This window comes from Dicentrarchus labrax, unplaced genomic scaffold, assembly GCF_905237075.1.
Source record: "Dicentrarchus labrax unplaced genomic scaffold, dlabrax2021, whole genome shotgun sequence".
NCBI classification, from domain to species: domain Eukaryota; kingdom Metazoa; phylum Chordata; class Actinopteri; family Moronidae; genus Dicentrarchus; species Dicentrarchus labrax.
This window is the reverse complement of record NW_026136701.1, coordinates 16,824,963-16,839,332: the sequence shown is the minus strand read 5'-3', so window position 1 is coordinate 16,839,332 and position 14,370 is coordinate 16,824,963. Positions and strand designations below refer to the sequence as shown.

The 14,370-nt window shown below is 40.9% G+C and overlaps 3 protein-coding genes across 4 annotated transcripts; 2 read left to right on the top strand and 1 right to left on the bottom strand.

Moving 5' to 3' along the window:
* Nucleotides 1-1,057: 1,057 nt before the first annotated feature.
* iba57 (iron-sulfur cluster assembly factor IBA57) lies at nucleotides 1,058-3,805 on the top strand. The gene is made up of 3 exons (XM_051399769.1): nucleotides 1,058-1,559; nucleotides 2,620-2,969; nucleotides 3,107-3,805. Exons 1-3 carry the CDS (start codon nucleotides 1,180-1,182, stop codon nucleotides 3,487-3,489), a joined length of 1,113 nt encoding a protein of 370 aa, XP_051255729.1. The 5' UTR covers nucleotides 1,058-1,179; the 3' UTR covers nucleotides 3,490-3,805.
* An 8-nt stretch (nucleotides 3,806-3,813) lies between these two features.
* Nucleotides 3,814-6,408, bottom strand: jmjd4 (jumonji domain containing 4). The gene is made up of 6 exons (XM_051399763.1): nucleotides 5,733-6,408; nucleotides 5,348-5,513; nucleotides 5,131-5,256; nucleotides 4,717-4,984; nucleotides 4,485-4,631; nucleotides 3,814-4,377 (listed from the first exon to the last, which is right to left on the bottom strand). The coding sequence occupies exons 1-6, from the start codon at nucleotides 5,983-5,985 to the stop codon at nucleotides 4,042-4,044; spliced, it is 1,296 nt and encodes a 431-aa protein (XP_051255723.1). The 5' UTR covers nucleotides 5,986-6,408; the 3' UTR covers nucleotides 3,814-4,041.
* Nucleotides 6,409-6,479: 71 nt separating this feature from the next.
* On the top strand, nucleotides 6,480-13,583 carry snap47 (synaptosome associated protein 47). Of its 2 annotated transcripts, none has more exons than XM_051399764.1 (5): nucleotides 6,480-6,800; nucleotides 6,907-7,428; nucleotides 7,606-8,108; nucleotides 8,424-8,548; nucleotides 11,610-13,583. In XM_051399764.1, the coding sequence occupies exons 2-5, from the start codon at nucleotides 6,932-6,934 to the stop codon at nucleotides 11,754-11,756; spliced, it is 1,272 nt and encodes a 423-aa protein (XP_051255724.1). In that variant the 5' UTR covers nucleotides 6,480-6,800; nucleotides 6,907-6,931; the 3' UTR covers nucleotides 11,757-13,583. The 2 variants fall into 2 exon arrangements, with proteins under 2 accessions (XP_051255724.1, XP_051255725.1); XM_051399765.1 differs by having other exon boundaries at nucleotides 6,514-6,547.
* The last annotated feature ends 787 nt before the right edge of the window (nucleotides 13,584-14,370 follow it).

Here is a 14,370-nt window from a genome sequence, read left to right as displayed (position 1 = left end):
TTGCTCTTTTCATATTCATAATCAGTGGAGTGAAGTATCGCCATTACAGAGCTGACTGAGTATTTCAGTTTAGACATGGCCTTACATAGCTTATCAAGATGTCATGGTTTGTTATACAGCACAGTGTTTCCTCTAGGATTTTTTTAGCAGCGGCGGCAGGCCCGTCCGAACATCATGTGGAGTTAAACTGGACAGCCCCAATAACCTCTGAATAGTTCTACTTGTTGTTAAATTGCAATGTGAGCGGCAGCCAACGGGGGTGCATTATGTCGGCAGGATCATTTAAAAGGCAACCGTGACTACATTGTGCGTCTGCCCCATTTCTGATACTGTGGTGGCAGAAATTTAACAGCGGCGGGCCGCCGCTCTAAAATCAACATAAAGGAAACACTGCAGCAGTTGTTATTCTATTAGGTTTGTCACTGCTTACTTAAACCTCCTGATAATAACTTTCAGAAAAAATACTCCTCATAATGTACATTAATCAAGAAAAAGGAATCAAGTTCAATAAGAAAGTATGTTTCTTTTTAAGAGGTACAACTGGTTCTACTTTTCAATAGGCTAATTAACGCAATATGTTGTGTTTAATAAAAGTCCTATCTGGTCATCTCTGTGCATGTTAACTTTTACATTGCAATGCTTATGGGGCCCATATGAAAGCTTTTTTGTTATAATGCCAAACATACCTTGTACATGTCTTGCTGTAGCAGGACAACAAAGCTGAGAAGATATTCAGATGTAAGAAGAAATATAAGGTCTATAAGCTGGTGTGTTGTCATAACAAAAACACAGGAACATTTTCTCATGCTGATAGAACTGACTTTGTTGTTGTTGTTGTTGTTGTTGTTGTCTTCATTCAATAAGAAAACATACAGAGATATCACATGCATTCGTTGTTTGGCATTACATTTCTTCCTTCTTTATAATCATTATTGTTAGTATTATTAGTTGTATTTAATTGTTGATTCTGTTTAAGCAATTCATCCTCAATAAAAGCAGAGTTAGGCGTTATCTAGAGGTCAGTGCAACCACAGCCACACACGTGCTCCAATATTATCGAGCAATGCATTCTGGGACTTCAAAATGGAGTTCTTTCTCCGGCAGTCGTCTGCGATGTCCTGTGTTATGTAGCCGTCCACTGTCGTTAACAGGCGAAGCAGCCACTTCATTTCCACTCCTATGACAATGTACAATATGGCGGTTTTGTGTTTAGCTCGGGGGGCGTTCACATCCGCCGGTTGTCTCGGAGTTTACGCCAGAAAAAACACCGGTCGGTATGTGTGCGTAACGTTTCTCTCCGGTGTTTCAGCTCCAGCCGGAGTCCGTGTGAAGAGTTACAGCCAGTCCACCGGTAACGGGAGAGATGTCCCCGGACAGTTTGTGTGCTATCCCCTTCCTCACAGGACCTTACTGAAAATCCAGGGAGAAGACACAAGCCCGTTTCTCCAGGGGATTATAACCAATGACATGGAGCAGCTGGACGAGCCTGGACACACAGCCATGTACTCACACATGTTAAATGTACAAGGAAGGACACTGTATGATATCATGTTGTACAGGTACAGTACACTTCATTATGCCGTCTCAACGCTCGCATGTACAGCTTTTCAGAAAACGCGAGGGTGTGGCTACTTATCTTGTAAGCAGCTGCTGGCAGCACAGTCTGGCTAAAACAGTAAAGTACAACCAGTCTCTAAAGTTTAAGCTTTCTTATCCACGTCGCTTTAAACTGAGATACATTAATAACACAGTCCAACAGTGAGGTCATTCAAATGGAAAAAAATAACTGACATTGCCAGCTAATTTGTTGAACTCTCAACATATGGACCTGTTTTACATAAGATATATAAAAATGGATAAACATTTTTCTAGTTTTGTCTTAATTGTTTTCTAGAACAGTAGATACATACCTTAAAATGTTTAAGTAATGACGTCCGTGTGCCGGGCAGCTACATATCCCTAACTTATGTCCTGATTTGAACCTGTGAACTTTACCCTTCCCCTGTTATGTTTCAATAGCCAAATAAAGGAAGTGAGATCCTGTCAAAATGCCATTTCATTGAGGCTTTGAAACAGTTTTTTGTTTTTGCATTACATTGCTGGAGCAGCTATTTGTGAATAAACTTACCTAATGCAAAGTTAGGGCACCCCCTGACAAATAACAATATTTTGGCCTCAGATGTGCAGCCTCTCTACGACATGGGACATAAAATACAATATTTTCAGCAAACATGAATCCACAGTTACATTTTTGTCATAAATAAAGAACCCTCAGGAGAGTAAGGAGATGTCAGACAAGGATGTTTTTTAATTTTTGTTCACAGGCCAACTTTATCATTTGAAGACTTTGCTGACATAATGTATCTCCCATCATAGCTCCACCCAAGGTCCCATTTAATCAGCCAACACGCGTGGGTGCAGAAAATCAAAAAATCATTAACTGAAAACGGCCAGGCATATTAAAAAAGTGTGTATAATAAGTGTTCAGAGTGTTCATCATAAAACTATGTTGTTGCGTCATCCAAAAATAACTCCTGCAATTAACTGATTGGATAGTTTCGTTGGTGGATTTTCTTTTTTTTTATGAGGCACTTCTAAACTTGCCGTCTTTCCTTTCAGTCTGAAAGAAGCCGATGAAAGACCTGGCGTTTTCCTTGAGTTTGACTGCAAGGTTAAGGACTCAATCTTGAGACATTTGAAGATGTACAAGATCCGCAGAAAGATCAACATAAACCCCTGTCCGGAGCTCTCTGTATGGGCAGTGCTGCCCAAGGTAAAGAACACCGGTCAAGAGGCCAGTAAACCAGAGCTTTCCTCCCCAGACAAAGCTCTGGTATGGGAGACTGATCCTCGAACTCAGGAAATGGGCTGGAGATTGGTGTTGGACCGTCAAGTTGACCCTGTGGATATCATTGCATCATGCCAGACAGGTGACACAGAGGAGTATCACAGACATCGCTATGCAATAGGTAAGACCAGCTAGTGTGTTGGAATACATGCAGTTTGTATTAAAAGAGAAATGGGACAAGAAGTGAAGATTTGTACGCACATGTGCTCTTGACATTGTTTGACAAGTTTTGTATCCTCTGCTGTCACTGTTGTCTAGGACTTCCCGAGGGGGTGAAGGACCTTCCCCCCGGGGTGGCGCTACCACTAGAGTCAAATCTTGTCTACATGCAGGGTATCAGCTTTAGCAAGGGCTGTTACATTGGTCAGGAGCTCACAGCCAGGACCCATCACACTGGGGTGGTTCGGAAACGCCTGATGCCAGTACGCTTGTCAGCTCCAGTCCAAGACCTCGAGGAAGGATCTGCGCTGCAAACTCAGTCAGGAAAGCCAGCTGGGAAGCACCGAGCAGGGGTTGGAGAGCTGGGTCTAAGCCTTATCCGCATGGCTCATGCCAAAGAGGTTTTGACGCTCAAATCTTCTGACGATGCTGCAGTGACACTTGAGGCCTCTGTGCCAGACTGGTGGCCTAAAGACGTGTAAATCAACTGAAGAGGAGGATGTTTTATAGTTCCCTCAAATGTGACATACATCACATCTGACACTTACACAAAACCCCGAAGTACAGTATGTTACACTGTCATTGCTTTACAGGTGTGTGGCACTAATCCATATTTGTGAGTATTTTTGTTTGCAATAAAGCCTACTTTTAGAGTGATTGTTCCCAAATTGTAAAGTATTATTTACCACAGAATGATGTTATTTAGCAGATCTGCTGCAGCATTATACAACACGATATACCAACTGTGATATGGTATTGGTTTGTTTTTGAATAAAGATGCAAAATAGCAAAACAAGACCTCAATCTACTTGTGTATTTCCTTTTTTTTTTTTTTATTATTCATCCACTTGATCGTTCAGTGCAAAAACAAATTCCAAACATTCACAAGCAACATTTGAGATTGCAGTTCAACTCAGACCAAAGGCGTAACAACACCTTTATCATCATCTTTTTTTCTAACGGTACAAATTGGCACTTTTCATTCAAGCCATTTCCAGGTGATTATTAACAATGTTGGGACACCACTGAACATCTTATTCCTGATAAAGGAGATGCTGCCCTCTTGTGGATTGTATGGTGTCCCGAATTTGCTGTAACATGGTTTCTGGCTGCAAAGTCAAAGCTGAATGATCGAGTCGCTTAAAGTCTTCATTGCAGAGTAGGCACTCAATTATGTGAGCCACTCTTTGTAGGTCAAAGGCAGCATGGTAAGGTCCAAGTGTGGTGAGGGTCTCTGAGAGATGTCGTGGGTATTCGGAGGAATCCCCAGAGGAACAAGCATTCAGGAAAGCCATTCGGTTGTCAGCAAGGATTTTCAGGAACGAGGCAAACTCCCCATAGTTGATACCAGAGCAGGCCTTCATGATGACCTGACAAGTAAAAAAAACAATGACTTCACATTTGATACTGGAGACATTAATGGTACCAGCATATTTCTTGAAAGCACGCAGGCTGAACAGTATTATGCCGGACTTACCTGGCAGTGCTGATGCCACGAGTCCATAGTGTTTCTCCACTCATTTATCTCTTTTTGAACGGATGATAGCTCATTCTGGAGGAACTGCCACATGATGTCTATGTTGCAGCCATTCAACCAGTTATGATTAATAGAAATGGTGTCCTCCTGTTTTAAAGAGGGAATTCCTATGTCAGAGATATATAGTATGTTATTTGGTACATGTTTTTACTCAAACCTTTACAGTTCTTACCAGATTATAAACTTGATGGTGCCAGCCACTGGGCACGAAAATAATTTCACCTGCCTCTTGAATAATTTCAAGAGGTTGACAGACTTCTTCAGAGTGTGGGAAAAGGCCCGTGTCTCGAAGTTCAGCTGACGTCACATCGTAAGGGAGGTTGCCGTGAGTGTCTCGTAAAAACTCCTCCTGACCCGGAGGATACAGGAGCCACTTCTTCCTGCCACAGATGTTTGCAGACCAGCTGTAGGAGCGGAACACGTCAGCGTGGAACGGGGTCCTGGTGACGAGAAAATGCATCAGATGGTCTTAAAAATCAAAAACTAGTTTGCACTATAATAATAATAAACATATTGATATGATTTGGAAAATTAAAAAACGAAGCTATTATAGTGTTTTGCCAACATTATGCTACAGTTTTCCTACCATGAGCCTTTGGGTCCCATGTAGACAAACCGGTAGTCATCCACTTCAAGAGTATCCCAGTATTCATTAAGCCAGTCAGAAGAAAAGAAGACCGGTGTGGTGTAAACATTGTGTTCTGGAAAGTCCCTGTAGAACAATAATATACAATTAATCATGGGTGGTTCCACAAATTGTGCTGTGGGACAAAAAGTGCTTCTGAATTAGCATTAATTGATACCTTGACATGTGCCAGTCTTTGAGATAGAGACATCCTTTGGGCGACGAGTGGCCGTTTTGAATGTATTCCTTCCAGTAGTGTATAAATTCTTTGAAAGGCATCACCTGTTTAGGGTTAGCATTGTACTCCTTTGCATTGCAGTTTGCAACAGGAACAGGAGTCTCCTCTGTGGTAAACAACAAATAAATTATCTTTCAGTACATGACAGCAGCCATTGCAACAGCTGCATAATGATGTATGGTAGTTAGTTAACACATTAGTAATAAGTAGGGGTGTAGTGGGGGGGTAAACCCAAGTAAACTCACTCTCTTTTCAGATCCACTCTATCAAACTAGTTTACCCACCTCTGTATTTACCACTACGACCACCTAGTAACAGTATTTACCAAACTCTTGCAGCAGTTTCTGGAAATTAGGCTTCCCCTCCTCAGACACCCACTGCTTTCTACACTTCCAGTCCTCTGTAAACCTTCTTGAAAACATACATGGGTGATTGGGAAGCAAGTATTTCTTGAAAAATTTAGAATAGCTCAGCTCCTTGTCGATGTAATCTAGAAAATGCGAAGACCAAAACTGTTCATAGGACTGTCTTGGTATTTTGACCAGGCTGCAGCAGTTACGGTACGCCTCCCTGTCCATGATGGTAAACAAGACCTCGGCTAGCCAGTTAGCGAGCTTAGCTGTCACCGCTTGGACAGCAAGAAAACGGTAAGGAAAAGCTAGCAGGTCGATTGATTTGACATTATATAGCGCACATCTTTTCACTTTCGCTTTTAAACTTAGGCTAGATTAGGCTAGACGACTAGCATTATGCTAAAACGTATTTTTTTCTGTTTTTCTTGACAACAAGTCGCTGCATATGACTCCATCCCAAAGATTGCAGGTTATGGCTCCGGAACGACACACATACACAACCATGGCTCTTCATTCACTGTCACCACTCACTATATTAACATTTACATTTATTTAATGCTAATACTACACGCTATCGCAGCTAATTCAGAAACCGGCGTACCTAGCTAACAATAATTATTTATCCAAAACCTTATCGTGATAGCCTTTTTTATTTTATTTTTTTTTGACAGCACAATTTTCAAGTCGGACAGTAAATACAGCCGTGCTTGAGCGTGACGTCACTTCCGTGATAAACATCACCGATTCGGAGAACAGTATGGGGTAACGTAATGCTCAGCACAACAAGGTAGTGTTTTCAATTAATGCGGCGTGGGGCGACTAACGTTATATTTTCTTTTTTTTTTTTTACCACGAGGAAGTGACACACGCTGAGAGGGCTTATAACGTTATAGTGACGCACTGGTAATGCGGTCAGTCGGGTAGAAAGGTCGCTCCTCCACAGCTGAAGCTACCAGTGTGAACGCCTCAGCTGATCTCATCTGCTGCTTGGATCCCTCATTACATTCTGCAGAGAGTGGACTCACTATCAGGACACAGAGGTCACTCTCTACAGCGTCCTTGTGATTATGAACTGTAGATTAACACGACAGCAGTGTGAATGTGCATGATACATGTGTGATATTGAAGCCTTGTGTGTCTTTCTAGGTGAATTAGTGTAGCTCCTTCCAAAATGAGCCGGGACGTCCCAATCCACAGCTGGCCCGGCTCCTATTACATCAACAGTGAGAAGAGGTGGGAGAGCGGCACCCTGTCTCTCACTAGGACCATGGTGCGCTTTGTCTCTAACCAGAGTAAGGAGAGTCTTGCCAGCTTCCGTCTCTCCAGGATCATGGAGATCAAGATGGAGTCATCCAGTTTCATCTTCAGCACTCTCACAGTGCTTGAAGAGGGCAATGTGAAACACTGGTTTGGCTCCCTTAAGCCCAACAGGGTGGTGGCTTATAATGTGTTAGAGCATTTCTGGAGAGAACGCCTTCTGTCCCCTGGGTCAGAGCCCCGTGGGGCTGAATGTCAACCCTCTAAAGGCAGAGAGCTGATCAGCCTGGTGGCTGGGGCCCAGAGGAGACTGGAGGACACTGGCATAGTCATCAGCCACCAAGGAGAGCAGTTTGACAATATGATGCAAGGACTGGAGAAGATTGACTCAGACCTGGGCGTGGCTGATAAGTAATTATCTAAATATTACCTGACTCAATGATATTATGCTTTTTTATTTCTTTGCCAGTCTTGTTCATGCTTTATTCTTATACTGTTGACAGCTATAACTAAGTAGTTGCAATACACAACCAGGTGAAACAAGTCGTGCACACTGAATTCTTACATCCCTATTGTGCTGTGTTGCAGACTTTTGTCAGAGCTGGAGTCTCCCGCCTGGTGGCCTTTTGGTAAACTCCCATGGAAAGCTCAGCAGGAAGCCAAGGTTGAGGGTGCTGCAAGAGCTGCAGCTGCTGCTGCCGCTGGCAGAGGGTCCGGTAGGAATAAGGTGATCACAAGCATCCCAGCTGTAGTGACCAGAGGCGGGGACTCGGACTTAAAACCCGGATGCTTGTTGGTGCTGGTGTCCTCACTGGAGGTGCGAGACACAAACTGCCAACTACTTCACCGCTTCGAACGAAATGAAATCGACGAAATCAGGGTGCACAGTCCTTATGAGATCACTGTTAAACAGCGGTTTATTGGGAAGCCAGATATATGCTACAGGTTCCTGTCTGCCAAGATGCCAGAGGCAATGTGTGTGTTAGAGATGCAGTACAAGAAGAAGGTGGAGTTCACTAGTGAATATGCTGCTTTCAGGGCAACTCCAGTTTCATCTCCATGTGACACAGAGGGGCCAAACTGGAATGAAGGTAAGTCATGGATAATATAAATAAAGTTTTTTTTTTTTTCTGTTTCCATGCCTAGTATAAAATTGACCACTAAGTGGCAGTAAAGGTCTATGTTTCCACCTCTGTATATTTATAGGTGTGTAACCACATGTAAAAACATTTCATCCACATGACTGTTGGACATGGTTATTAGTGTGTCTCCTTGCCAGAGATGTGTTTTGATGAGTCACTTCATCCTGATTGCCTCAGTTGTCGTACTTTGAGTTTACTGTCTGGTTTCCTCATAAACAACACATGCACTCTGCACTTTTTCACCATCTCCACCCATGGAGTCAGGTTTGCTACAGAAGTGCCAAGACACAGAGCTCCCACTGGAGGTCCCAGCAGGAGATCTGTCCCAGTTGCAGGTGCATGTCCTCCAGCCATCTGTCAGTCAGGCTGAGGCCCAGGAACTCAAACAGGTGAGACCTGTGTTTGAATATATGACTTGCACCATTGTGGTATTTTTATTTTTCATATTTGTATTTATATATATTATAGTAAGTAACCCTTTGGTTTTTGTAACATGTATTTTGATAGTTCCATTTCAAACCACAATTCACCATAATGATTATTATTTTTCATCCTGTGTGTTTAAAATGTTATTTAGTGAGACCACAAACCAAAGTCCATCCTGGTTTTAAGAGAGGAAAAGAAACCTGTTCAGTCATTTGGTCAGACTTTATGTCTTTCCATTCAGAACACTGAGAAATGTTACAGACATGGTCTGTGGTAGCAAGAACTATACAGTGACGCAAATCCAAACCTACGATTCAGACAATTTTTTGTGTTTGACACACTATTCCAGGTAGCTCAGAATAAGCTATTTCATGCAAAACCTTTTTGGTAAACTACTTGTTTTTGTTAAATCATGCTTAGATACACATCACATAATGGTATTTAGACTAAAAAAGGAATGTACCCTTCATGAGATGACACCAAGGCTCTACAATTAACTATATTAAAGCTTACTTTATGTAAGTGGCAAACAAAGGAATTTAAACACCTCCAACACGGAATTAACAAAACCATCATTGCAATAACTGTTAAAAAGGTGGGACATATCAGGGTGAATGCCAGTCAGTACTATAACCCAACAGATAGCGGGTTTCTGAGGCCGAGGTCCAGTGTGTAGGATTTAGTGGCATCTAGCGGTATAGTGGCATATTGCAACTCACTCGCTTCACCCTCCCTTTTTACGAGTGTGAAGCAGAAACTACGGTGGCTGTGAAACATGCAAAAAAGGACCTATGTAGTGCCAGTGTTTGTCCATTGTGGGCTACTATATAAACACAAGGGTCCCCATAGATGCAACCTGTGTCATCTGTAGTTGAAAATGGCTCATTCTAAGTTAACGATTCTTATTTTCAGGTGACTATACACAAATTAGAACATACCTATGAATATTATTTTTCATTTCTGCCAATAGATCCTCTTTAATGTTACATAAGCTAATATCAGCCCAGACAATTTATCGGTCTGGCTCTAATTAGAGTTATTTGTTAGCTATAAAAGATATTCAGCTATCTTTTATGTGTGAGTTAAGAAAGCAGCATGAGACATTTGTATCCACTTTACAGACACTTTAATAGAAAACAAGTTCATTATTATTATTAATATTTCAAAGAGAGCAGCCAAAAAAAAGACTATATTTTTCAGACAGAAAAACTGCAAATTTCATGACAAAGAGGATTAGCAGTCACACGTTTGAACCAATAAATAAGGATATGATCGACATGTACAGTATTTTGGAGATGAAGTCTGGGCACTCGCTTGCAGTCTTACCCACCTTTGTTGCAGTGTTTTCCATTGTAGATTAGTTACTTAAGTCCTACTTTATGATGCATTATTTTGTCTACCCACTGCATAAATCATATCTCAAATGAGGCATTGTTAACACTTCATACCTAATATTTAGTTAATTATTGTACATAATAGCAATGTACTGTGTTTCACTGTTGTTTTTGTCTATATAATCATTTTCCAAACAAATTTATCATAGCAATAACAGCATTGGGCCAGTCATGCAGGTTGGCTTGTCTATTGTGTTTATAAGTGGCATATTGTCTACAGCTGATAATGGTTCAGACTTCAAAGGCTTCCAATTTGGACGTAATGCTATGCTTCTGTACACACCCTGCTCTTAATGTTATTCATGTCCAGATTAGAATCTACAGTGGGGCAACTTGTACAGAGCGTCACTCAGTCTGTCTTAAGTGCTTTTAGCAAATATTCCCCTTTGTCTGAACATTTTAATACGAGTATTATTGTTTCAGGCTGGAAATTCCTACTTCTTAACAGTACAAACTAGCTCAGTCATAAGAAGGATAAAGCATTTTTTAGATTTCATGTACTGCATTATAGGCCTGAAATTACATCATTCATGCACAAGACACTAGGCATTTTAGCTCATGTATTTTTTCTGTTAGTTCTAGCCTAAATGTTTAATTTTGGGGGTTTCTACATGACTTAAATCCTCTAACCATTGTATAAGCAGCAGCTAAAAATATTCATTTTCTGTGTTTTTCTATGACACACCAAAACTCCTGTTAATGTTAACTGCAAGGTGTGATTCAGTCATGTTCTCCCCGTTGAAATTGTAAAGTCACAAACCTGAGTGAGTGAATACAGTTGTTCCACAGTGTGTATTGACATACTATCTGTTTTTCAAACTGCTGTCTGGAGCTGTTTCTGTGCTCAGTTGCAATGTCCGTGTGTACCTGCCAGTGAAAACTGACATAATGTCAATGTGTGTGGGAGCGTGTGTGTGTGTGTGTGAGAGAGAGAGAGAGAAAGAGAGAGAGAGCATGTGTAGCATAACATAATATTAGTTTAGAAACCATGGTGGTGGGGTTTGGAGGAGTGTTTATTAGGTTTTGCTTGGCACATCACCGTATATTTAAGTAGTTCCATCAACCATAACACACACAGTTGTTGGACTATGGAGATGTAGTCACAGTATTCCTTAAACCCACTAAGAGCAGAAAACAGTATTGTATGATATCAGTGATCCCACGAGATAAGCCAGGACTTCTCTCTGAATGTCCTCTAAAGTTTCATATACTGCATAATATGAAATATTATCATATATCTGCCTTGTTGCTGTTATTGCATCATGATTGGTGTTGAACTGTAAAGTTTCTTTCTCATGTGTGGACATTGAGCAGCAGGCTATTGCCTTTGTTGCCAAAAGGAGAAGAAAAAAACTGTTATTAAATGAAAATGTCACTCTCATATACTCCTCATTCTCTCTTTCACTAACACAATCGCTTTCTAACTCCTTCACCCCATCTTTACACCTCTCCACATATGGTCCACATGTTCCACCCTGCAACTGCTCACCAGTTATCTGGGTTTCAGTATTTAATCTTCTTTTATTTGTGTGTTGCTCCTTAGTTGTCAGCGTTCACTGGGGGCTGGTGTGTAATTACTTAAACAAATGAGTGTGTGTAAGTATTGGATTCTGTGTGTGTGTGTTTGCAGATGCTTATGCAGCTGAAGAACCTTGCCCTGGAGGCAGAGACAGAGCTGGAACGGCAGGACGAGGTTCTGGACGTCCTAACCAACTCCACTGACCGATCCACCATGCACATAGAGAAGCACACCTGCCGCATGAAGAGACTGCTGTAGCTCTGACAGTCCAGCAGACACACGTGGCGCAACCAGATTCTTCCTTAGGAATACACTGTAAGCTTCCTCATTGTCCTCACTGGATTGGTACAGTGTGAGAACACACAGCAGTAGGGACTTCAATATACTATAAATGGTTCAGAGGATTTTTGTTGAATTTGATGGGATATTCTTATAATCACATTGGTTCAAGTGTCAGTGATTTTTGGGGAGAGCAGCAATGTTTGCTAAAGATGTTTGTGTGATTATGTCTTTTAAAATGACTCTAAACAATGGTTCTTTCTGTTATGTGTCTTATGTGGGCTCATACATTTTGACATAAGTTTTAATTGTGCAAATATAAATTAGCCATTATTTTGTTTGACTGAGATAATTGAGCCCTCTGAATGTGCATCCTGCAGCATTTAGCAGCTGTGGCTAGCATGGTTAGCACAATCGGTTCAGTGTCCAGGTTCAGTGCCTGGTAGTGGTGCTTACGGCTTGGCTCAGCAGATTCAGTTTGTGGGGGATTACGTCTTTGTCGGTGCACAGATGACTCCTACTGATTGGTCGTGGCACTTGAGTGGGATTTGGGGGAATAGCATGAATCCTCCTGGCATGTCATGCCCTCCCAGTGAAGGAGGCAGGTGGCAGACAGCAATGACAACCACTACAGTGAATGGCAAAATGGACATTTAAAATGCGACAAAGAAAATAACTAGTCTATTTATTCACGCTGTTCATCTAAAACAAACTGCATGTTTTTATTGGTTTTATTTGCAAGACTGATTTGGTGAAATAACAGAATCTGTAAGAATAAGGGATAACCCTGGTTTCCTCTTGTTTATGTAAGTTGGATGAGAGATTTTATGTTTCTTTTCCCAGGACGGCAAAGTCATGACCCGCCCTACACTGCCTCTGATTGGCTTACCCTGACATTTTTACCCTAACCCTAACCTATCTCACTCTTATGCCTAAACCATAACAACCAAACTAATGAGTACTGCAGTCATAGGCAGAGAAGGGGTCATGACTTAGCCACCCTCGGAAAAATAGTTTTGCACTGGGTGAACAGGTTTTCCACTAACAGTAATAGACTGACAGAAGATGACAGATGTGTTTCAGTGTCATCCCAGTAATATCCATGTTTTTGATGATGTACTGCCAATCTTCCTTTTTATAATTGTCTCTGTCCTGATGACTTGTCTCTCTCTGCCAAGGTGTCACTTATCCTCTTTACACGGTTTCCCTGTAGCTTAATGTTGCATGTCTCAATATTACTGCTTTGTATTGCATCAAGTGCCCCATCAATATCAATATACTATATGGCAGAAGACTGTAAATGTGCAACTAAGTTCTGAGACTTGAAAACAATATAGAAAGCACCCTCTCTTTGTTTTTAAATGATATAATACTCCAAGGTCCACATATACTGTATATGTCTTGCCTAAGACTGGTAGTATTCTAAATCTGTATAATCTGTAAATAACTGACACATGTATTGTAATTCTGTGATATTATTGTGGTTTGCTATCATTGTGAACATGCAATTGACTGTCAGTTTAACTTAAAATATCTTTATCATGTGTTTAAAATGATGATTTCAGTCCTGTATACATGCTTCTTTTTGCTGATGATATCACATTTACCTTGACTGAATACTGGAAACTAGACAGTTAGCTCTAAATATAAATGGAAAAGTGCACCTGCATCTTTCATAGCAAACAAATGAATGAATAAAGCAACACTTTATTGTAAGCATTGGAATGAATTTCAGCTTGCAAGTCATCTTTGAATGCATATTATTTGCAATAAAATACAACAAAAATCTCAAATATTACTGATAAAGCTGAGATCAGTAGTTTGTTCATTCAGATACTTTTGTTGGTTTAAATCTGCTATAATCAAATTTATTTTATATTAACAATGGGTCAAGTAATGAATGTGTATGTGAATTGTATCAGTCGCAACGACAAACCCACAGTTCTGACCAGACATCAGTTCCCCTCCGGTCTGCAGAACGGTTTAGCGTCTTTGAGCTCATTGTTTTGGTGCACTCCACGCTCTCATCAGCATTTCAATCTGCAGCAGTTTATGAATCCACTAGCTTCTGAGCGCCAAACATCAGACAGATAAAGTTACTGACTACCTGGTGAACACAGTGGGGTATTTAGCAGCTAAAGAGACAGATATTTCCATACAGGAGTTGGTGGAGAGCAAAACAGAACTTGGGGAAGAGGGCAAATATTGAACTCCATTTGAATTGTAGCTCAAAACTAATGATGCTGAATGACAGATTTTCAGCAGCATTTCAGAAGAAAGTTTATAACCATTTCTTTCCTAAAATACACATTGTAAAGAGTATATTTATCCCCTGAACCTAAGGGCTAAGCATTAAACATCAATGGGCCTCAGTCTGAGTCAAGCGTTTGCAGCATTCCTATTAAATGTTTCCATAATTACGAACTACAAAAACAATTCAACGAAACAGCCTTTGTTCTACAAGATATCGTAAAATTGGTGCTGTTTTCACCCTCAGTTTCTCTTCTCTCTTTATATTTACACAGCACATGGAGCTCACTAGTGGAGATTTTCTAGCCTTTGCAAACAATGAAATATGGGTTTTTATCACCGT

Bases quoted from the DNA above. Each gene is read 5' to 3' on its own strand.
- iba57 (XM_051399769.1), top strand. From the start codon at position 1,180: ATGACAATGTACAATATGGCGGTTTTGTGTTTAGCTCGGGGGGCGTTC. The intron at 1,560-2,619 runs GTACAGTACACT...CTTTCCTTTCAG, and splicing joins TATGATATCATGTTGTACAG to TCTGAAAGAAGCCGATGAAA. The intron at 2,970-3,106 runs GTAAGACCAGCT...ACTGTTGTCTAG, and splicing joins CAGACATCGCTATGCAATAG to GACTTCCCGAGGGGGTGAAG.
- jmjd4 (XM_051399763.1), bottom strand. From the start codon at position 5,985: ATGGACAGGGAGGCGTACCGTAACTGCTGCAGCCTGGTCAAAATACCA. The intron at 4,985-5,130 runs GTAGGAAAACTG...TCTCGTCACCAG, and splicing joins ATGGGACCCAAAGGCTCATG to GACCCCGTTCCACGCTGACG. The intron at 4,378-4,484 runs GTAAGTCCGGCA...TTTACTTGTCAG, and splicing joins CGTGGCATCAGCACTGCCAG to GTCATCATGAAGGCCTGCTC.
- snap47 (XM_051399764.1), top strand. From the start codon at position 6,932: ATGAGCCGGGACGTCCCAATCCACAGCTGGCCCGGCTCCTATTACATC. The intron at 8,109-8,423 runs GTAAGTCATGGA...CCATGGAGTCAG, and splicing joins GGGGCCAAACTGGAATGAAG to GTTTGCTACAGAAGTGCCAA. The intron at 8,549-11,609 runs GTGAGACCTGTG...GTGTGTTTGCAG, and splicing joins AGGCCCAGGAACTCAAACAG to ATGCTTATGCAGCTGAAGAA.